This window comes from Zosterops lateralis, assembly GCF_965231275.1.
Source record: "Zosterops lateralis genome assembly, chromosome: 5".
NCBI classification, from domain to species: Eukaryota; Metazoa; Chordata; class Aves; order Passeriformes; family Zosteropidae; genus Zosterops; species Zosterops lateralis.
The window spans coordinates 40,009,749-40,032,941 of record NC_139766.1 but is presented as its reverse complement, the minus strand read 5'-3'; the positions used below and the strand labels follow the sequence as shown (position 1 = coordinate 40,032,941).

Here is a 23,193-nt window from a genome sequence, read left to right as displayed (position 1 = left end):
TGCATCCCGCTCCACTCCAGGGTGCCCTTCCCCTGAGCCACGGCCAGGTAAACCTTTGGGAATCCACACCTGCCTTTGGGGCAGTGCAGGGGCACGGTACCACCCGGGCTTCCCCGGTTCGGTGCGGACACGGGGCTCTGGAACTGCGCACGTCGCTGTTCCGAGCTGGGGCGCTGCCCCTTCTCCCCCTTCCAGGCCGCCCCCCGTGCCAAACGCCTTGGTGAGGCGGTGAGAAACAGCCGAGCCCGCTAATCGGGCCGAGCGCTGCCCCCCGAGGCTGCTGGCAAGGCTGCGGGGCAGGGAGCGGTGTTAGTGCAGAGGCCGGACACAGCGGCGCTAGTGCAGAGGATGCTCGGGGATGCAGCACTGACATCTCCCCGGGCTGGATGCGGGGCCGAGTCACCTCACTCCGCCCGTCAGTAACATGAAGGTAGCAGCACTCACCCACTTCAAAGGGGACTGTAATTCTTAATCATTGTCGGCAAGAGACTTTCAGCTCCTTTTGGATGAAAGGCTATACAAGTGCAAAACATGAATGCTTTATAGCTGATGGGGGCAGATACATTCAAACACTGAGTGGCTGCAGAAGCACACAGGTAGCATATGCTAATAGGGGAGGCATCAAAAGGAAACCAGGCGCTCTTTGCAATTTAAGGATGAATAAAACATGTAGTCAGTAGTTTTGCATCTTTGAAACTCATTATGTATTAAAATGATGTTGTAGCCTCAGGCATGGCAGCATCCTAAATAAATGGTGGCAGAGTCTGCACTCTGTGGAGCCAAGATGTTTAAGTGCTTAAGAGTGAAAAGGAGACTGAAGTAAAACTTTTATCGACCCTATACCAAGAATGTTGTCAATGCATAAAACAAAAACCTACACCACTCCCAAAGCAGCCACACAAAAGGGTACCATTGCACTCTATAGTGTTGGCCTATGCCACTGTTTACGTGGAATGTTCATATGGGATGGTAAACTGGCAAGTTTGTAAGGTTGAAAAAAAAAAAATTGCCATATCTAAAGTGAATCTCAGGGCTGCATACTGAGTGGCAGAATTGAGATGCAAGTAGAAAAAAGGACATGCCAGAAGGATGCTTTACTACTGAATGCCATGTCTCCTCACTGCTACATTTAAACAAACTGATATTCCATCATCAGTTTAAGCATAAGCCTAGAAAGATAAGCAATTGGATGGATTCACTCAGCAGGCAGAGACTCAATGGACAGAGGGACAGAGGAATTTAGGCCCAGTGGCTTCGTGAATCCATTCTGAATTATTTGCTTCAGTTCCTAAAAAAAGTATATTTAACCCCCTTCTATTAAGCATCAATGTCTGGAAATTTTGTAGAAAACATCTAAATTTTCTGTAATGTGCTCTGAAGCCTCATATAATGAATGCATTTTGCTTGAGACTGCAGTAGCTGCATTATATATGTGCACTTTATTGGAATTCCTTTCCCCACAGAATATCAAGATAAAGGGCATTTTCAGCATTATCTCCTTTTCTTTGGGGAGCTGATTTATTGTAACAAAAGTCAATGACCAAACAGAACAGTGTACTTACCAATTCTCAATACATTTTGTAGACATTTAGCTAAAAATCCTTCTGCTTTATAAAACTATTTAGAACTCAGTAAACCTCTACTAGAGTGTAAGGGGAGACAGGCACCTGAACTAACTCTCTTAATGTAGATATCTTCACTCTTTGTGGGTGCTATCCTTTATCTTAAGTAGGATTTACCACCTACGTTTACATTCCCTTCTAGTTTTAGTCCAAATTCAGCAAATATTTACATGCCTGGGTTACTTGACTCACATGAGTAATCTTATTGATCTCACTGGAGTTGTACATATGGATAAAGCCATTTGCAGATGCAAACAGGATGCACCCTTAAGCCTTAATTTCAACTAGTGGTTGGAAACTTAAAATGAGCATAGCAGCCTCTTGAAGCACTTGAAATGAGAAGACTGAATTTGATTTTTCATCAGTTCCATCCACAAAACATGGGACACAAAAAAAAACCCACAGAAAATTTTATATTAGCAGCCTTCTTGTTTTTGTCTTTTTTCCTCCAACTTTGTAGCTGAAATCTCCAAATTAAGAAATATCATTCCAAATTTCATCTCTGTGTTTCATAAATAATGTATTCTGTTTTGTATGAGACTTACTTAGACTACTAAATCTCTCGTTAATATTTCTGTCTTTTTCTTCTTTTTTCCTCCCAGCAACTTCATCCTGGCATTTTCAGTGTTGTAAAGGAGCAACAGTTAAACGGATAAGAGAAGTTTGTCAAAAGCCCAGATCAACAAGAGCTGACCTGACAGCCACCACAGTTTCATCCTCAGCAGTCTTGTCTGTCACATTCTACTGGATTTGGACTAAAGGCTCCTGTCTCACACCCTAAGAAGTGTATGGGGGGAAGGGTGGTGATGGAGGATGTACATGAACTTACTGGTGGAATCATTCCCTGCAAATTATTTGGGTCTCATAATGAGTAGTGAAAGTTAAAGATCAAATCAAACATCAGGTACCTGAGCTAGATTTCCAGGGGCAATAAGAAGGAAGGATCTGCCCAAGGGACACTCTTGATGGCATATAATGTTCAGACTGAGGGAAACTGAAAGTGCTCTTGGCTGCTTAGTTCAGGCTGTGTATAGGGCAATGTTTAGGATGAAATAGTATCAGACTCCAGCATGGAATTTTGAAAGTCCATTTTTTGTTTATACTTTTATATATTAATAATATATACATATGTTTTAACATCTAACATTACATCTTTATGGAATTATCTTAATAACATAGAATGCATTACTGTAATAGTACCAAAGACAGCACCACACTAGTGGCCCTACTGGCTTCATGAATAGTAAGCATAGTAAGAGTTTACAATATAAGAAGCAGAGAGTGTTATCCCTCATTCTATAGATAGAGAATGGAAGCACACAGGGATAAGAGATTAGCCAAGGGTCATGCAAAACTGATAACTCAGATCTCTCTAGCCAGGCCTTAAGGTCAAGCCCATCCTCCTGTCTAATGAGCTGTTACTGCAAAGCCTATCATTTGTTTTCTTAAACACAGCTGCCAAACCAGACAGTTAAAACATGCTTGAAAATTCAGTACTACAGAGCTATTTGCTTAATAGTAGTTTTCCTAAAATACCCACTACAGTATTACAAATAGAGCATAAAAATAGACCATTGAAAAGAAACCTTTGTTTGGTCAGCCCATGTTGCGTAGCACTCTATTCCTGTAATTTAAATGAATGGGATATTTGAACATGGCACTACAATGAATGAAGACTTCAAACAGAAAACAGGCTGTTCTTTTCAGCACTGGAAGTCAAGAATACATTGAGCTTTTAGTCTGTGTTTTGTTCTTAAAAATACATGCTTCACATCTGCCTTCTATATCAGGAGAAATTACCTACCTACATATAAAGGAAAACGTGGTAAGCCCTTCATTAGCTTAATTAAAACAACCTGAAAATAAAGCACACTCAGATTTTTAAGTCATTGCACTAGACTTGTAATGTCAACATTTTTTACAAAATATATAAAGAAGACAATCAAATGTCGGAAGTGTCATGGTTTAAATCTGGTATTACAATTTTTTTTCTTACAACATAGTGTTTCTAATTAATGAAAGAACAGCAATCAAAAAAACTGGATAACTGAAACTTTCTAGTAAGTGTGCGTATGTAATCCCTTATCTCTAAGAACTTGAAACCTTACTTGAATTAATATTGGCAGAGTTTACCAGGAGTTAGAAATTGCTCTACATGAAGAAAATTAAAGTGTAACATCAGACCCAGTCCTGGAGCTGTGTAAAACCAACATAAGGAGATGGCCAAACTTATCTAAACCAGCAAGCAGTCCTGCAGGTAAACCTTCGGAGTCTTGAAAGAAAAAACAGTTTCCCAAAGAGGCATTCTACCACTTATATATGCCTTTTTAATTATTTATTTAACTTTGTTTCAATATGTATCCTTGGCTATCTCTGTTTAGAACTGTGGCTAAAGAGTGTGGGAAAGTAAGAAAAGTGAAGAGTAGCTATTTAACAGTTATATCTTATGAATGAGTATGGATCTATTGTGGCTCTGGATCTTTTATATAACCATAATTATTCAATTAACTTTGATAAAAGCATAAAAAATACATAATGTATCTATCAGAAAGCTATAAATGCATGTTCCTTCACAGAAGTTAAAATAAAACAGCACCCTAGGAAGCCTGCTGTCACTCTACAGACTTATTTTAAATATCTGTTCTTTTAAGGTGTTCTGATACCATAAAATCTGCTTTGAAAAAGGCATTGTTTGTGAACTTTGATAGATATGTTTATCAACTAGCTGGTTGATTGTATATTTTGTAAAAAGATATATGCATTTCAGATAATACCTTATTTGAAATAAATTTTGTACACTCCTCGAAGTCTGTATTCTTCAGCTGTCAAAGGCAATATATCTAAAGAAAACTGAGAACTTGCTTATTTTCCCTGTAGATTAATACAGAATCAGTGTTTGAAAATTTTTTACTCAATTTCTGACACAAATAATTGATAGTTAATCATGGCAAAATTTTCCTGACATTTTCTGCCTTTCTAAAAGTGCAAAATTCTGATTCAAGTCAGATTTGCATTTGACTTTGTCAAAACTGTTTCCATTTGATGTGCATAAGGCTCGTGGAAGAACAGCTTTGCATGGTAACAATGTGATCACACCTATAAATGTGAAGCATTAGGACACGGTGCTGCAACAGCCAAACTGACTGAGCTCTTTCTCCCCGTGCGATATACCAGTGTACGCTTAAAGGCAGCTTTGCACAAGTACAAGTTGCTGTCTACTCAAAGTCAGAACTGATGTTTGCATGGATGCAATCTAACAAGGTTTGGTCCCAAGATAGATTAAGCCCTCAAATTCTGGAAGGCAAAACATGAGTTTTTAAAATACTGAATTAACTCTTTGTCTTATACATTGTTGTAATATGGGAAAAATGAAAACCTAATTTCAAAGTACGTTTCATTAAGTCCTGTAACAGCAGGTCAGCAGGAAACGGAGGTAAATTCAAGGCTTTGGTGAGAAACAGCAGTTTAGCATGTTCCCAAAGGATAATAAACAATTCACCTCTTCCCTTTCCAGTATGGAAAAGAAGGAAATTATAGGAGAATAAAGACTGGAAATATTTCCCTTACGCCACATACATATGCTATAAATATCTCAGTGTCTACACAAAGCCAAATTTTACCAAGGGTCACAAAAGATTTAAATTGACATCAAACATTATTATGGCAAATAAGTTTCAAATGTTTGACTGTCAAGAGTACCACTAGCCTACTGATCTCTCATTACTTGCTCTTCTACTGGCCTTTCTCTTTCTTGCTAGTGATCAGCTGCAAACTATTTGTGCAAAGCAGGAAACACTCCAACAGCACAAACAGGGCAATGTGGCTTTTAGAAAGAAAGCCTAAAAGCCTAAAGCATTCCAAGGCTGAAGCTGCTTTTCCATGTCTAGAGATACCTGTTCAGACTGTTGTCTGCCCAAGTTTCTAGTCCTTGCTGCAACCTTTTTTTTTAGATTAAGAATGACTTCCAGTAGAGCAAGCCTGCTTAACTCCATGTTAGTTACTTAGATGTTAGTGTATAACCTTAAAGCAGGAAAGTCCTGCTAAAATCTTTTACAATCAGTGATTTCCCTTGTGGAGTGAAATACTGAAGAGTTTATATAGACTATCCCCTATGAGTAATTCAGAAATACAAAACAGAAATACCAATTGAGAGTTTTCCCTCATGTAAGATGTACATACATTCATGAGAGATCATCGCATCTTTTCTTTCAAGTATACAGAATATTTAGGACATGTGAACACTTTTCAGGCAACCCAACGTATTTCATAGGTGGCACAAAATATTTCTTTTCTCAGACCTAAGAACCCATATATATTGGTTTTCTACAGGAATAAAAAGCTACTAGGGTAGCACTAAATAATAAAAAAGAGGATAAAATAACAATAAATTACTTTATTTTTTATTTTAAGGTACAATTGTAACATATGTTAGGAAACATTCCTTCGCTTCCATTATCTTGTTGCTGCCCCAGCTGCAATTCAGCAGATCTTACCAAGACCTGCAAATACTGATTCATTTCAGCACCTGTAGTTACATAGACTATCAGTTCAGCTGCTCAGAATAACAGGCTTGTGGGTTTGCCACACCTCACCAGATCAGGGCTGTGTTGGTGGTTAGCAAAGCACAGCTTTGCAGCAGAGCACGTGCAAATCCTTGGGGCTGCCACACTCAGCAGCAGCAGCTCCTATTTGACAATTCCCTGTAGCTGTACCATGGCCAAAATTCAGGTGTTCACGGTGAGTAGTAGAGATGACCAGCTTCTGGTCAGAGCCCATACAAATGTGAAAACCTCCACCCTGCCCAAAGAAAAAGCTTAAAGATACTAAGAAAATAAGATAGAGTTGGGAGTATGATAAAGATGAAAACTGGGACAAGGGGTGGGTGGTTGTTATCACTTCTGTACTTAGGAAGGTAACATTTAAAGGGCAGAAGATGTACAGGTGTGCACACAGCAAGCCAAACTTTCTTTCCTTTCCAGCTACCATGTTCCACAGAAAGCAAAACTACTGGTTAATCCACAGTTTACCTTGAGCACTCAGAGAGAAATATTTGAGTAATGACCTCAAAACAAAGGGAAGTTGTTCTGCTACTATATGCAGCTTCCATCTCAATGTTGGAAAGAAACACAAGTGGTAGGGGAAGCCTGAAGCATAATGGAAAAAACCATTACCCAGAAATGGAATAAAACTAAACTTAAAGCTTCAAAACAAGTGCACAGATCCTTGTTTGGCTAGTTTTAAGTGCCAACACTGCTGTGAGAACTTCAGCATAACAGAAAAATATGCAAAGATTGCCTGTTGGAATCAGATGTACATGAGCTTGGAAAAAACAGAATTCACACTCTTCCTTGGTTGCATTTATTGTGCATGAACTTCAGTCACATTTTACTGCTTTTCATAGAAATTATATAAATTGACATACACAATCACATCAAAACCTGAGTTCTAAAAACAAATAACTTTATTCCTTACATATATACTATAAAACTCTGGCTGCATTTTCAAGAAACAACAGCTAAGGAGAACAGTCTAGTGTTGGATAGCAGCAAAACCTCCGATATTTATTATTTTCCTTTGAATGAGACATGCCCCATATTTGTTGCACACTAAACTGTCTAGGTACTTCTAAAGTTGTGCCCTAACACCAAAGTAGGATGAATTAGTTTTCCTTTCTTATATTCAACTACAAGACCACTCCTCTTAAGAGTCTTCTTCTCAGTTTTGATTAGTGATCACCCTATCCCCACAGAGGTATTGGTTTCTACAATAATTCTGTCTACATTGGTAGACAAAATAGTACCCAGAACAAAATGTTTCTTTCACCAGCCTTAATTCACCATAAATTAAAACCAAGAACTCTTGTTTCTTCAGTTTCTAAAAGACCTTTCCATCTTCTGCTGTTTTCCACTTCCCCACATACACCATTTCAGCTTTTGAATCAAGATGCTGACTTTAAGGGCTGAAGTGAAGAGCAAGTATGTATATAGCAGGCATTTTTGACAGCATCCTTAAAAGCACTGAACACAAGTTAGTTATCAGATCAATGTAAAATTTAGACTCAAGTACTTTTGCTCTGTTAGTTCAGTTGGCAGAGTAGGAGTCTTGTTACTAACACAAACTCTTAGTAATGGTATAGCCATCAGCCCTGATGATCAGTTTTAAGGATAAAACTCTTAAGAGTGTCAAAGCCACAATTCTGAACAGTTGCTTATCACGGTGTGGTTTTGTACCACAAACTTGTATGTGAGATTTACAGTTTTAGGGCACCACTTTTTTATAATTCTAAATTGGATGCCAAATTTCTCCACTTACCTGGCAAAGGATTAAAGGAGACATCTAGAAAACAAGTATCTGTATTGGACTAATTCAGTATACCACCTCTATCCCTGGAAGTAAAGGGAATCCGTGACAGAACACATCTAGTCTCAGCTTCAGCAATAGAAACTGCATATATGTCCCTTGGAAAGTCAAATTTTTCTAGAGAAATTGTATTCCAGAAATATAAAATACTTTGGTAGCCTGAAGCTTAAAGGTTACACAGCAGTACAAAATAATAGCAACAACTGGGCAACGTTAAACTATTAACTCAGGTCCAACTTTAACTTATGATGAATTAAAGATCCTTGAAGCTGCAGAACGTTTTTCCAGAACTGATGGTTTGAAGAGAGCCAGTGTCCAGTTGTAACAGGTTCATAGTGTATGCAGGGCATATCCTTCTAGCTCAACTTCTATTTCAAAATGTGGAAGATGATTGAAGAGTCACATCTGTACAAGTCAGTCTGGATATCACATTACTTCAAATTCCCCTCCAGAGCTTCAGCAGCAGTTTTCCAAATGCTGTTAAGTTTTGATTTGCTGAGATGTTAACGCCAACAGTCTCTTGCTGAGCAGCGCATTGTGTCGCTGAAGATACTCTATGACATCTCCTTGCTTCTCCACTATCTCTTCTAAACTGGAATTTTCCCTTGGAGGAACAAAAGAAATATGGGTTTCAGTAAGTGACAGCAGCTTTCTAATATATGAAATGCCAGAGCTAATTAACACATACTTAAATGTTAGTTTCCTTTAGTTTCACTTTTGCTGGGATCAACTAATTTTTGAGGGAGGAGGCAATCTACAACATCTATGTCCAACTCTTTTGCACAAGAAGGTAGGAAGAGAAAGTTTGGCTGAACTTAATGCCATGTATACACAAGTTACATATTCCCTGCTAGACAGGTACAGAGTGAGGATCTTAGACAGACAACATGCTAGAATTGAACCATGGAACCTTTCCCACACATATTAGGAAGCTTGCTTTGAGCAGGCATAATGTTCAGCTGTGGAAGATCATAAGCTGTTTAAGACAAATCTCTTGATTAACCTGGAGCAGCATACATTATATGCTACTATATATAGCAATATCTGTCACATACATGGCAGCACCAGTACCAAAAAGTTGTGCTTTTTCAGATCTACAACCTCGTGTACAACTACCCTCCCCTCTTAAAATATATCCAGCTTTCAGATATCTCTCATTTTAACTTCAATAGTAACATTGCAACATTTACATAAAGCTCACTTGATTGAGAAAAGAAGTACAGAATTTTGTCAAATCTAATTAGGAATTTTTAAGATACAGCAAGATGAAGTATACCAATGCCTGAGTGTAGCCTACTCTTTCCTTACATATTATTTCTTCTCAGCTGACTTGGGAATCTGCCCTCTTAGTACACTTGTGAGCATCTTAGTGATGAAAAAGCTGCTCCTCAGCCTTATAGCATTTTACAGAGGAACACTGCCCATTTCATAGTTCTTAGAAAGTACTGAGAAGGATATTGAGTGGAAAAAAGCTTAGGTCCAATTAAAAACCTACCGTAGCTAAACTGAGAAAAGTGAAGAACACAAGTTTCGTATACAGAAAACTTGCAACCTTAACCAGTAACGTGCACTACCAACTCAAGGCTCTCGATCCTCCAGTAGCTTAGGTTGCAGAGGTCATGATATTCAAACCATTCTTATAACAAGGTCAACTGAAGGGCTGACAGGATTCACTTTTCAATAGATTTTAACTCCCAAGAGAAAGAGAGTCAGAGTTGTATAGAGCTAAATTAAAATAATGGTTTTGCAATCAGTTCTCACAGGAAGTTTGCACTCTTTAATCAAAAACAACCAGAGTCTTTTCCTCAGCTGGTCATTGTTGCAGACTCATTCCTTGGGCATTTGAGAATTTCTCAGGGGAGAAGATGAATGAGAAAGAAATGAGGTCCACCATGCAATCACCCTGGTTTTTATATCAAAATGGAAGTCAGACATGGTATCAAAATTCAAGACAACTCTAAATCCTTCCTGTATCCTGGATATCTACTTCCAAGTTCCCTAAAAGCATGTGCGTGCTGCATTTGTGATACCAAGGGAAGTCCCAAAATATTAGTCATCTCTCATTTGTCAACCAGCCATAAATGGTCAAACCACCTTCAACCTTATGTTTGAGGATTTCTGTATCATAGTAAATTGTCATTTACTATGGAGAAAGTACAAGACTGCTGCATCTTCTCTGTGCATCTAAAATGAGGCTTTTGTATAGTTCCTTCAGAGCTGTTATTCCCACCTCTGGTTGAGCTGACAGGTTTAAGATTGCATGGAAGTCTACAGGAAGTGGTGCAATTTCATTCATGTTACCTACATACCACAGCTGAACACAGCACAAAATGAATACAGAACTCTTACCTGAATCCAACTTCTGAGGTAATGTGACTAGGGTAGGCATACATCTTTTCTTCTTCAATTATGTCAGGTCTTGGCTTGGCACGATTGAAGTTGCTTATTTTCACTGCAAGAAAGCTTTATAAATTAGTTGGAAAGTGGAAAAAAAAAAAGGAAAAAAAGAAGCTTTAACAACAGAGTCCAAGTTATAAAAATCTGTAAGAGATGATCCCAAGATTACCTTAGGATTAGGAGATGGAATGACAATAAAGGAATCTGAGAAATGGGAAAGCAAAAGCAGAATCTATTCTACTCATTCCCGTAATTGTCTTGATTATAAGTCAGTGATAGTTTGCCAAATTGATTTATTCACTAGTTCACTTTTTCTATTCCCCTCAGTCCTGCTGCCTAAAAAACCTGCATGGGGAAGCTTGAACATACTGCTCAACATCTGCAAAGTTTAATCTGCCACCTAAGGGAGGGTGAAACCTAAGTTTGCCTTTTACAGGGTACCAAGATTCAGGCTCCAAGTTCAGGCAAAACTAAGCAACATGCCATAAAAAAAATTGTAAGAAGTTTTGTACTGGTAGCTGGCTCAGAACTTCTAGCTTAAGCTCTTCAATAAGTACTAGTTTAACTAGAGCAGCTGCAGTGAAGCAGCAGCTTGTTTTCCTGCTCAGACTAGGGCAGACTTGCTACAGAAAGCCATTGTGAACCTAGCAGTCTTGGCTATTAAACCCAGAAGTCATTCGTGGGCACCTGTGAATAAAGATTCAGGCTAAATTTAACAGTTGTAGAATGGGGATGGGTGGGAAAAGTTGTAGGCACCCTCTGATTATTTCAAAAAGGAAGCTGAAAATATTTAAAGCCATTCAATGCCAGATCCTGATTCAGAGAAAATATCAAAATATCCAGAGTATGCATTCAGGACTCTGCAGTTAGGGCTGTTTGTGAAACAATACATCTAATGCCACACAAAACATTACAGCTCTGTGAGAAATCCACATTACTGCAACAGAGAAGGAGTGTCCTTACAAGTCAGTACTGTGATGGGGTTTATTACAGGCCACCCTGCTAAAACAATGCAAAGACCCTCCAGAGGTTAACTACAAGTTAGGCTCAAAGGTTAGTTATTTCTATGATGGTATTTCTCTACAAATAAAACCAGAAAGGAATGGATGTGGAATTCTCAACATGTGTTGTTTGTGGGAATGTTGGTCTTTTATTCAAGTGATATTAGAAGTATGTGAGAAAGTAATTAAATACATATATTTAGTAAGTCTTTTAAAGCTTTACTCCCTATCCTAGCAGTAAAAAACTTAGAATAGTAAGCTGACATTTAGAACTGTCTGTATCATACTTCATTCCATGCACTTTTACCTCACTTGAACGATTTATATATGTCAAGTCTATTATAGGTCAATCACAGCAATTCCTTGTAGATTTCTGAATCTCTGCATCTGCATCCTACAGCTGTATACACACATTGCAGCATGGAGACAATTTTAAGGAAGGCAGTAGTCCTTCACAGGACATTATCTATCATACAATTCAAAAACAGCTCCAACAAGCAAGAGGAACTATCTAGAATTACAGTCAAGTATTCCTGATTTGTGAGACAGAATTATTTAACAGAAAATAAGTCAGGTACATGAACCTTCTACAATTAAGCATTTATGTCTCATTCTAGTAGTTAAATAATTATTTCACTGGGAAGAAACAGTATGTGAACTGGTACTGCCTTCTCTCCAAAATTCAGAGTAACATGCAAATACAAAAAAGGGTGGGCCAGTAGTTTTAGTGTAAATTTACCTTACTCTCCCCATTGTTGCTCAGCTGATACTATCTTAGCAGTATCTGCTAAGTGCTTGCCTTGAAGAGGGGAATTCTAAACCTCAGCAGAGGGCTGCCCTTAAAACCATCCCATTAAAGAAGCTTCATGCCTCCACTCAGTCATATTCTCTGCTCTGAGAGAAAAAACCTCATCTGAATGTAATTATTGCTACAGATTCTCACAGTATTTTTAAAAGTGGCCAAATAAATTTGTTTTGCTTCAGTACAGCCTTAATTTGATATTGAAATGTTGAAAAACCTTAAAACCCACCACTACAGGTAAGACAGACATGCAAGCAGTCTCTCAACTAACCTCAACAAGCACTGGATGGAAAACAAGAAAACAAAATACACTACCCACTGGAAAAAGCAACCTAGGGTAACTGGAAGCCTTACTCATCTTGCAGCAGGTGTAAAGTCACATAAAAATTAACCCTACTTTTGTACACCAAGATTTAGAGAATGAATTTTATATTGCTTTGAGGCTGCTCAGGAGATAACATTGCTGTTAGTAGAACACACTGCCTTACTCCTTCCTAGCAATGCAACTCTTCCCCTTCACTCCAGGATTCACTGGACCCTTCTTCAAGCCTCTTTGAGCTGGCAAGCACAACACTGCACCTCCCAACTTCCTTGTATACATTCGTTAATGAATCTGAAGGTCATAGGAATTGGGATAGTACAAGTCAGGAAACAATATCCCTCTGGTGACAAATAAGCAGAAAAATATTTTAAGAGCTCTTACAGAAGTACAGCCTCAGACCTTACTACTGTGCAGGTCATCTTTCTTGCATTTCCTTTTTGGTCAAGGTAAGAGTCACACAATGTAGCTCTTTGAACTTCAGCAGGCCTCAGGGCTAGAAATGGCATTTCCCTGGAATTCCTGACATTCTATTAAAGTTTTACAATTTATCTCTTATTCCCCAAGTTTCCCAGGAAAGTAAGTATGCGTATGCAAAGAAGGGATGTTCTCCAGCATTCTTGGAATAGTTTTCTAGGACTGCCATGATTGCATTCCCTCATCACTGCCTTTATTCTTCCAGAGGACAGTCAGTCTACTTGAGCCACGCTGGGCCATCGAGGGGAAAGCCTGACAAGCCTGACAAGCCTGCAGCATTCAGACATCTGCATACTTGTAAGACAAAGACATACTTAAGGGCTGAGGCCTTATTTCTTGGTGCATTTTGACGCTGTTGTAGGAGAGTCGAGAATAGGTTTTATTTCCTAGATGAACAAGCTATACTTGGCAGTATTTCTCTGTGTGCCATTGCATTACTATGAAAACACTGAAGTTTTCTTTGAAGCATTTATTAATCAACATTTTAGATAGATTTGCCAAGTTTAAAGGCAAGTGTTTTATCAAGTCTTAAGTTACACCAAACCTAAAGCAGACAACATTACAAACAACAGTGATAGCACAAAGCAAAGCCTCACAGTTTTATAAAGCACTACTGTGTTTTGATATGATCACAGCTTCCAAAACCCATGCATCTCTTAAATATTCATTAGAGGGAATCTTCCATTTTAGTGTCAAAGAAACTGAAGCCTTCGGGGTGGGACCAGGGAAAGAGGAAGAGGCTGGATAAGGCACAACCACAGGATCAAGGATGCAAACCTCACACTGTAAATCCCAGAGGCAGTTCTGACTAAGTCAGCCAGCTCTTACTGCCTCACAGCTTGCTGTGCATGCATTTGAGAAACACTGATAAACGGACAAACCTGTTCACGGGACACTTTTTGAAACAATTAGGCATTTATTGCCACTTCACTGGATTAACAGCTTTGAGATAACACCGAGCTTTCATTTAGCAGCCCTTGGAACCAAATCAAGTCTGACAACCTTTCCCAGTTTGTTTTGGATTTGCCTTAGTTCTCCTTCTACAAGCACAGAACCGTTTTGTACTTATAATGGTCGTTAAATGCCTTGGGGTACACCAAGTGAACTACTGTGAGGGCAAACGAAACAGTTGAGCACCAGCTATAATGAATGTCACACAAGAAGGCAAAGCTTGCCCCTCTCACCTGTGTAAATCACTAAGCATGTCAGGGAACTAATCATCTCCAGGCTCAGGACTCCCAGGATAAGATACAGGTATACTTTGCTGTGATCAGGAAAGGAATGCTGCACTGACAGAATCAAGAGCAGGGCTGTATTACCTAGAAAACAAACGTTGTATTTTACAGATTTACTAATTTCATTAGCTACTGAAAATAAATTAATACTTTTTCATCCCCCATATCTGCATTAGACTGCAACACTTCAGTAATGCTTTTCCATTTCATACCATACTTGCACCTTCAGCTCATTTCCTTAACGTGCAAGCTTATACCTGCTGGTAGCAAAATGAGGTTTCATTTCAGCATATGCCTGTAATGGTAGACAATTATGAGTTTTCTTATACATTCTTCTGACTTAAAAAACAAGAGTGGAACAAACACATTAGAAATACCATAGGTACATGGGCTTAAAAGTTTCTGGCTTTGCTGATGCTTTCCATCTTACCCATTCTTTCAACTCCGAACAGATCACATCAGTCAGCTGGAAATGAGCGAGTATTTTCCTTCAACCAGTGGATTTAAAATATATTAAAATGAGGCTAATAGAGCAAAAAAAAACCCCCAAAACTAAACACCTTCCTTTCAAAGCCTACATGCATAGGCTTCCACTTGCCCAGCTATTACCTTAATACTTGAACATTACTGAAAGTTTAATTGAAATGAGTACAATTAGTCAAAGAGAAAAAATACAGAGCCACAGGCCTAAAAATCTTTTCTGATACCGAGTGTGAAGTGTTCTCTTCCCTCTTGTAAAGATGTTATAACCAGTGTCTGGATAAAGAGCTGAGTTTATAAAGACCATTAATGTACCTAGGGAACTGTGCAGTTCTCTTTCCTACTGCGTTAGTCTAGTGAAGGAAATGGTATCAGCAGTCATTACCATGGCAGGAAACTTGCAGTAATGGAAGAACTACCTTCTGAACAACAGATGATCAAAACTCTACAGCACACACCTGATTGCACCTGAACATTCACAAATGCCCAGCGTTTGTCTAGCAGGGGAGAAGTGGGCTCCATCTAAGTCTGACAGCAGGACTCGGTATTGCCGATTACACTGCAACAGGCAGAAACAATCCTTTTACATCATTAAGCCTCCTGTAGCCTGCTTTTGTCACTGCACTCCAAACACTTCCACATCTTCAGAGCTCTATCTAGTGGCCAGAGCCTGAAGTGTTGTGCATTTATCAAGCTGACTTTTAGGCACTGTGGAAAGAAAGTTAGGTTTTTATATAGAACAGGACCATTTAACTTATTAATTCTGATGAAATCAAGATCTACTTCAGGAGGGAGGTGGAACTATAAGAGGCAAAAGCCATAGCTCTGCTCTCTTCCACTGCTATCTCCTTAAGTTAGATGGACTTCAGATTTGAAAGTGATTCGTAGAAAAGCTTCACCAGTTAATTGCACCAACACTTTACAGCTAAACTTGCCAGAGATGTAACTTAAAAATATAGTTAAATCCCTCCTATACACCACCTTTTGTCCACAGAAAATAGAAAAATGCAGTCAGATACAGAGCTGAATGTTAAAGATCCTCAGTGGAGGTTAGAAAATTGGTTATTTCACTGAATTCAGACAGCTGTTGGGCAAGAAGCAATTCATCTGTTCTATGTGGATTGCTGACCTTGAAAAGAGAAGAGCAGCACACTTCCTGGAAGGACTGGCAGTGTTACTACATATCCAACCAAATGAATATGCAAAGCAAGATCACTAGCAGTCAATCACAGACCTTGCTGACTGAATACTTCATGGCTGAAGACTAAATGCTAATGACTAAATGCTTTACTCAACCTCACAGTGTGCATTTTTGCACTACAAACAGTTCCTAACAAGCTGCATCTGGCAGACCAGAAAGATCAGTACAGAAGTTCACCTGACTGAAGTATAATTTGTAAGTGCTCACAGGCAGGTTTGTAGAAGTTCATAATATATAATACACAATCACATGTAAAATGCTCAGTCTTTCATTGTGTCACAGTTTAAAGCTTTAGATGGAAATAACCCCAAGTTCACTTCACCTGTGGCATGTATCAGCAGTGGAAGCCTTTTCAGACGCCTTGTTGATCGGTATATGGAGAAGTAACCTCTTCTTCTGACTCTGCTGTGGTGGTGCTGGACATATTGTTCAAATAGGACATGCAGAACCCACAGAACTACTTTTGCAATCATTATGACAGTTTGCACTTTAAGTGGGTGAGTGTAATTTCCAGGGCACTTATCTTGGTTTGGATTGGGGTAAGAACAAAACATAGCTGCTAAAAATGCTAGAACAACAAAAGCAACCTGGAAGAGAAAGGAAGAGAGAAAAAAAATCTTTAAAGTCAACATTTAGCTATATATATGAAAAAGAACCTGAAATACAAAACCAGGATTATGTAGTTAATTCATTGTGCATTACTTTCTGAATTGATTTTATTATGCTGAGGTAACATATAAAACATTAGACACTTGCTACAAGCACTACATGTCACTCTGGGAACATACAGCTGACTGAACCTGCTCAGTAGTAAGACTGACTTCCAGAAGTTAACCAGTCTCCAGCAGAACAGAGCTGGTAACTGCCACCCTTCCCAGAATTTCTACTAAATCAATTTCACCATTCCTCCAGTCATCATAGTGAATTTATTTAATTTATGGACCCTCCTTACTATGCTTTTTTACTTGATTTATGCTCTTATAAAAGAGAAATCACATCTTTTTTAGACTCATTCAATTATACTTAATGCTGCTCTGTGGAACAGGCTCTTATCTCCTCTGGGAGGAGAAACATGATTGATGGTGATGTTGACCAAAGAGGTCCATGAGGTGGCAACCTGTATAGCCAATCCTTGAACCCTTGACAGAAATGTATAAAAGATGGAATCAGAAAATAAAATTGGAGCTTTCCTTGTTTGACCTGCTGCTATCTGCTTCATCCTCTGTGTGTCCAAAACAGTGACATATTTACTATCAGATTTTTCCATTTTACCTATTTACTTCTGTCAGAAAAACCAGACAGTCAGTCAGATTGCATATGTTGTCAGATTGTATATTTACTTATCCTTTCAGACTACTGCCATTTTGCTATGACTTTTCCTGTCTTCTAGACTCCTCTCCAAATTTTCAGCATCAGCAATCTTTTGGCCAACTAGAAAGCAAAGCTGTGAGTGCATACTACCTGGGGTATATGTATACACACAGGGCTTTCATAATATTTACAGAGTTTTGTCACAGAAAATATTTTCTCTGCTGTGTTCATTCAGCGAACAAGAACATTATTACACTGTCTCATCCTAGCTCATTCTATAGAACAGGAATATTTTTAAAACAGAACTGTAAAGAAAAACAACTCCCACCAATACAGAAATAAATGGAGAGCTACTGATAAACAAAACATAAAAGAATCAATTTGTCTTGAGTCTACAAATGAGTTCTAATACACTTGGCTTAAAAAAAAAAGATGTCAGGTGCTCTATATGACATAACTGACAGAAACAGCACATCAGAACTGAAGACAGAGGAAAGCAACAATTTTCATTTGCTGCCTTTTTTTTCATATTTAGTTCTATGGGTATTTGGAATCCCATCATGTCCTTTCCACCCTCTTGAACTTATATTCCCTATTTTTGTACTTTCTCAAGCAGCATTCTTCACAGAAATTAACTTTTTAGAACCACTTAACTCTTGAGACAAACTGCCCTTAGTTTGCTCTGGTTGTGACCAGAGTTAGGCAACTGAGGAGGGAGCAAAAAAGGAGAATAATTCTCACACAATTGTCAATAACTTAAAAAGACATTACAGAGGATAGATAGGATAGAAGGTAGAAGGAAAGAAACCCAAACTAAAATAGGAATGTACCCCACATTACCCATAAAACCGTTACTTCAAATACAAATTAAACACCATATTGTCTTGAGGTAGGTTAAGTTCCTAGATTAAATAGTTAAATAAGAGGAGTCTATAATTTGTTTAATCTATTATTTTACCACCTCCTTCTCTTACCAAGCTAAGAATAATTCAGCTATTATATTTGATCTGTTTACTGTTTGGTTTGCTATTTTACAATAGTGATACAATTAGTTCTACTCCTTCCAGGTGTTAGGAATACATCTCAGTACAGAAAATGGCTATGTTAAACTGATGCAAGCAGGAATGACCTAGCATTGCATCTCTACTAAACTACTACAGCAGATTATATTAGAGGAAACAGGAAGCTGGCACGTAGAGTGGTATTTATTAAATATGTTTTGCTTGCATTGTTGGACAGTTGAGTGTTTCACCCCCCCACACACATATTTTTACGTACAAAGAGTTATTCCTATAAAGAGTAGTATTTAAGTTCAATTTTGTGTATGTGCACATACAGAGAGGATTAAGGAAAGACAGGATTAATATAAAGAAATTATTTCTAGCCTGTACCCTTCACATTGCTCTCCAGTCTCCTGATAGGAAGCCTTCAGAAAAGCAAGGCTTGGCAAAAGGAAAGGCACTCAAAAACCCAGTCTCACCACAGTCCAGCATATCCTACCCACTCTCCAGAACTGCATGTAACTAGGCAGCTGCACCACAGCAGTTATTTTGCTACCTAACTCCACTTCTTGGCACAGGAAAGTGGAGAAGAAATACTCCAAGTTACATACAAATTGCTTTAGAGACACATTACAGCTCTACTGCATAATACTACAATGGCTTAACTTCTCCAGGACATTTACCCCTTTGACAGGCTGTGCATCAGAAGCTAACCTGACCTCTCTGCATATTCCACAAGATTAATGCCTGTTTGCAGAAGCACAAGGGAAGGAAATCCAATGAGCTTGTTTTCCCCATCTATCTTTCCAGTGAGAGACACAGTGCCACTCAAGGTAACAATTATAATGCTGTTTTGCCAACAGAAAAGGATACTTCTCCATTTTGCTCTAAGGACCAACTGGTCACTGAAGCAAGTTCAGCAACAGCAACAAGACTCAACCTGTAAAAACGTGTTGGCAAATGCTACAGAAGTTTTCCCATTTTACCTACCCACACATCTCTCCATTTGCAGGAGAGAAGAAAAGGTGGGAGGAGAATAGGGAGCAGTTTCCTAGGGTCTGGGTGACTGACATTTGGCTGTATCAGTTATGGCAGTAGATAGCAAAGCCCCAAGGCTTGGCAGAAGAATAGTCACTCCTCTGTTACCAACAGCAGACTTCAAGTGCCTTCTATAAGGGCATGACACAGTTCTTCTGGTAGGGGAAGGAAATAAGGCTGGATACATGGTTTCCATTGGGAATTTTGGTAGCCTACTCAGCAGAACAGCAGAGGTCTTTCCTAAGTACTTGCCAGTCAGAGGGGCATTTCTTGATACTACTACAAGGCTGCCAAAACACCTACTCCTAAAATTAGAAGGGTAAAGCACATTGAACAACTTTATGCAGCTGCCCAAGGAGAGACCTTAGAGGTTGGTATGTGCTTTTAAAGTCCTGGCAGGGAGCATGTTTTCAAGAGCGCTGGGGACTGCATTTTTTGTTTGAGATCAAACGAAGCTCTAAAATAGCTCATGTCACTGCTACTACAGAATCATAGAATCTAGGTTGGAAAAGACCCTTAAGTTCACCAACTCCACCTTTCATTTAATACTACTGTGTCCACCACTAGCCCATGTCCCTAAAAGACATGAAAGTGCCATTTCACTCAGAGCTTAGGCTCAGAGCTCTTCAGCCTTCCTTCTTCATATCTGGTTGGCACATACAAGCAACAACAAGCCTCTTCAGCTTATCAAGGAAAAACTCATTACTAGGCAGGACTCTCTCTGCTTCTGTCTACCAGTCCCCATAAATGCCTAGATACTGTTCAGTATTTGTGCTTCTTGCTCTTATCCTGCAGAAGTGAGAGCAGGAAGTAACATTTGGATTAATTTCTCTCTCCAGCCACTACGAGGCAACACCCCCTAAGCAAGTCCAGTTTTACTTGTTTAGTTACCTTCTCTCTGAAATTAGGTCTGCTGTCACAAGGCACGGCATCAAAATTATCTCAGCTCCCTATAACTAATACAGCACTTCTATGACAATAGTATTATTTTTAAAGTACATTTCCAACAGCATAGAAGAACTACTATTTAAAATGTTCTCCCTCCTAACAAGATGTGTCACAGCACCAACAATCAGAACGAGAAGCAGCAAGGATCTGATAGCACACACACGATCAAAATTTACTAGCAAAGGGGACCTCACTGGTTTGGAAGAGGGATAGAAAGTTTTCTTAGGAAAATTATGCTTCTAAAACTTACATGTATTAACAACAGGAAATTGGCAAGGAGAACTGCTGGGATAGCGTGAAATTTTGGCCTCAGCTGGGAATGCAACGTATGAGATGAAATGAGTGGTGCATCCAGTAGAGGATCATCTTCCAAACTCTGTGTTATTTCCAAGGAACCCTGGAACAGGAGAGGGCAAACAATAGCAACAGGTAAGCTCTAAAAGTAAAGTACAAAGGTTTAGGAATTTTCTGTTAGCAAATCAAGCCTTGATGGGGGGAAAACCCCACTAGGTTAATATCTTGAGAAAGCTCTTAAACTCCAGGTAAACTCTCATCACATCTTTATGTGAGAACTCAGTCCTGGACAAATATCACACTAATCTATTTCCTAGTACCATGCTGAGCCTTCAGGAACTTCAGTCTTTAAAACATATTACAAGTATCTGAGCTTCAACCCTGAGAGATGTTAGAAGCATCAGTATATTTATGGGGAAAAGTGACATGCTCTCTCACATGCTTTTTACAGGTACTGCAAAACTCTTTGTTGTTCCTACTTTTGTCCAGCTACAGTTGGAGGCAACAACAAAGCTGCAGTGTAACAGTAACAGTTTTGGGTATTCGGCCTCTGATACTGCTGACATGTCAAAACACCTGCGGCAGTAACTAGAGCGGAACTGGGGCAGGAAAGAAGCAGAAGCTCACAGAGGGAAGAAGATGCTACCAACTGCTGAGCAAGACATTCTCTGCCTACACTAGAGAGAATGCAGCATGCCCTCATCATGTTGGAGGCAAGTATTAGGTCTTTGACTTCACATTCAGCTCAAATGTAGTGTCTTTTACTAAGTAGAAGTGTTGGAGAACAGGCTGGCTGGGGTTTTGAGCAAGCTGGTCTACTGGAAAGTGTTCCTGCCCATGGCAGGGGAGGTTGGAAATAGACCTTTGAAGAGCCTTCAACCCAAACTATTCTACATCAGAGTCAATAGTGGGGTTAACAGCTCACATCTTCCACAAACACAGCAATCGTCCTTAGGACAATATCCTTTGTCTCATGGGAACAAGTGATTCACCCTTTCTGCAATACCATGAGGGATCAGGGCACTCCTTCACAGGTAAAGCTTTATCAGAACTTCTACCATGCTACTTTCTCACAAGATTGGCTACAGCCCATCTTTGCATCCTAAAATACAGCTAGTATTAGGAAGATGACATAATATCTTCAAATAATTTTTTTTTACAAAACATAGAGAGGAGGGGAATTAAAGCATGGGATATGACGATCCCATGCAGTCAATCTGACATAAAGAAAATCCAGTAAATGTCCTTACTAACTGAAGCAAATACTGTTTTCATTTCATTAAGAGGAGCCAAAACCACAGCTGTCAAAAGCCAAAATGTCTTAAATCCAGGCTTGTTAGGCACTGTTGCTGAGCACAGGTTAAAGCTTCTTGGCTCCCAGATCCACTTCCAGCATGTGACCGCTGCACAGCAGCTCCTGGCCAGGAGAAGGAGGAGGGCGGGCAGGAGCAGGGCACAGGCAGCAAGCCTTGCCCACGCAGGCTTCCAGCCGGGGCGGGGACAAACATTCAAACCAACACAACAACGCCGCGGTCATGCCAGCGAACAGCACATAATCCAGAGATGGCACAGACAGGACCCGCCAGTGGAAAAATAACCGCGAAAACCTGAAGGAGCCACAGGAGCAGCCCCGATTAGAGGGTAATAATCTCGATTACAAACAAGCCCAGGCCCAAACGCCTCAGGGATGTCTCCAGCCCGGCTGGGGAGGGCGGCGGCGGCCTGCTCACTCCGGAGAGGGCACTGGCCGGCGGCGCCCCCAGAAAAAGCAGATAAAGCCTCGGGCGCCCGGGACGGAAAAGAGCCAGGGAGAGGCGGAAGGAAGAGACGGCGCGGAACACGAGGCGCTGCCCGGCCCGGCCCCGCCCCGCTCCCGCCCGCCGCGCTCACGTTCTCCAGCTCCTGCCGCCGCCTCCCCGCCGTCAGCGCCATCGCCTCCTCCCGCCGCGGCCGCCCCGGCGGCTTTTAATGTGCGCCCCGGGCACGGCCCCGCCGCCACCGGCCGGCCTCGGGCAGCGCCGCCCCGCCCCGCCCCAGCCCGCCCCGCCCCGCCCCGCCCCGGCCCAGCCCGCCCCGCCCCGGCCCGCCCCGCCCGCCACAGCGCCCCCGCCGCCATTGGGCCCGCCCGCCACAGCGCCGCCCCGGGGACGGGCCTGAGGGCCGGGGTCGGGCTGGGGGCCGGGGGTCGGCCCGAGAGCTGGGGATCGGCCTGAGAGCCGGGCCTGAGAGCCGGGTATGGGCCCAAGAGCCAGGGGTCGGCCCGAGAGCCGGGCGTGTCAGGGTCCGCAAACATATGCGGGGAACCTGATGGTTCGATTTGGAGATCTCAAAGCGCAAAAGACACAGCAGGGGACAACTCAGTTTGCCTAAACAAAAAATGCACTTTTATTTAGTGCCCACAATGCGATAGCAGGGAAAGAAAATAGAGAATAGTGAGAAAGATAGAGAAAGAGGGGGAGGGGATTATAGCTACCAACTTGGAGGGATGAGTCCTCAAGGTGTAGAGATGCCCATAGACGCGATCTTCTCCAGTGGGGTGATCACAAAGGTGTGCGGGATCTACAGGGTCTTTATAGGTTGGTCGACAAGAAGACCAAGGCGAGTGGCACGGAGTCAAAGAGGGCACAGAGCTGAGGCAGACACCTGTGTTAAGGTTGGGTGCTCAGGGACAAGCTGCAGGCTGTACCCTTCTAGCATGGTCAGTATA

The 23,193-nt window shown here is 40.6% G+C and overlaps 1 protein-coding gene across 1 annotated transcript; it reads right to left on the bottom strand.

Annotated features, from left to right (window-relative positions):
- Positions 1 to 6,957: 6,957 nt before the first annotated feature.
- TMEM192 (transmembrane protein 192) lies at positions 6,958 to 22,473 on the bottom strand. Its single transcript, XM_083862411.1, has 6 exons — positions 22,377 to 22,473; positions 20,443 to 20,589; positions 16,217 to 16,481; positions 14,163 to 14,297; positions 10,332 to 10,434; positions 6,958 to 8,586 (listed from the first exon to the last, which is right to left on the bottom strand). Exons 1-6 carry the CDS (start codon positions 22,416 to 22,418, stop codon positions 8,463 to 8,465), a joined length of 816 nt encoding a protein of 271 aa, XP_083718537.1. The 5' UTR covers positions 22,419 to 22,473; the 3' UTR covers positions 6,958 to 8,462.
- Between the last annotated feature and the right edge of the window lie 720 nt (positions 22,474 to 23,193).

Coding starts and splice junctions, on each gene's coding strand:
- TMEM192 (XM_083862411.1), bottom strand. CDS start 22,418: ATGGCGCTGACGGCGGGGAGGCGGCGGCAGGAGCTGGAGAAC. Junction 20,590..22,376: donor GGCGGCAGGAGCTGGAGAAC/GTGAGCGCGGCG, acceptor CTCCTGTTCCAG/GGTTCCTTGGAAATAACACA. Junction 10,435..14,162: donor ATGCTTAGTGATTTACACAG/GTGAGAGGGGCA, acceptor GCTTTCTTGCAG/TGAAAATAAGCAACTTCAAT.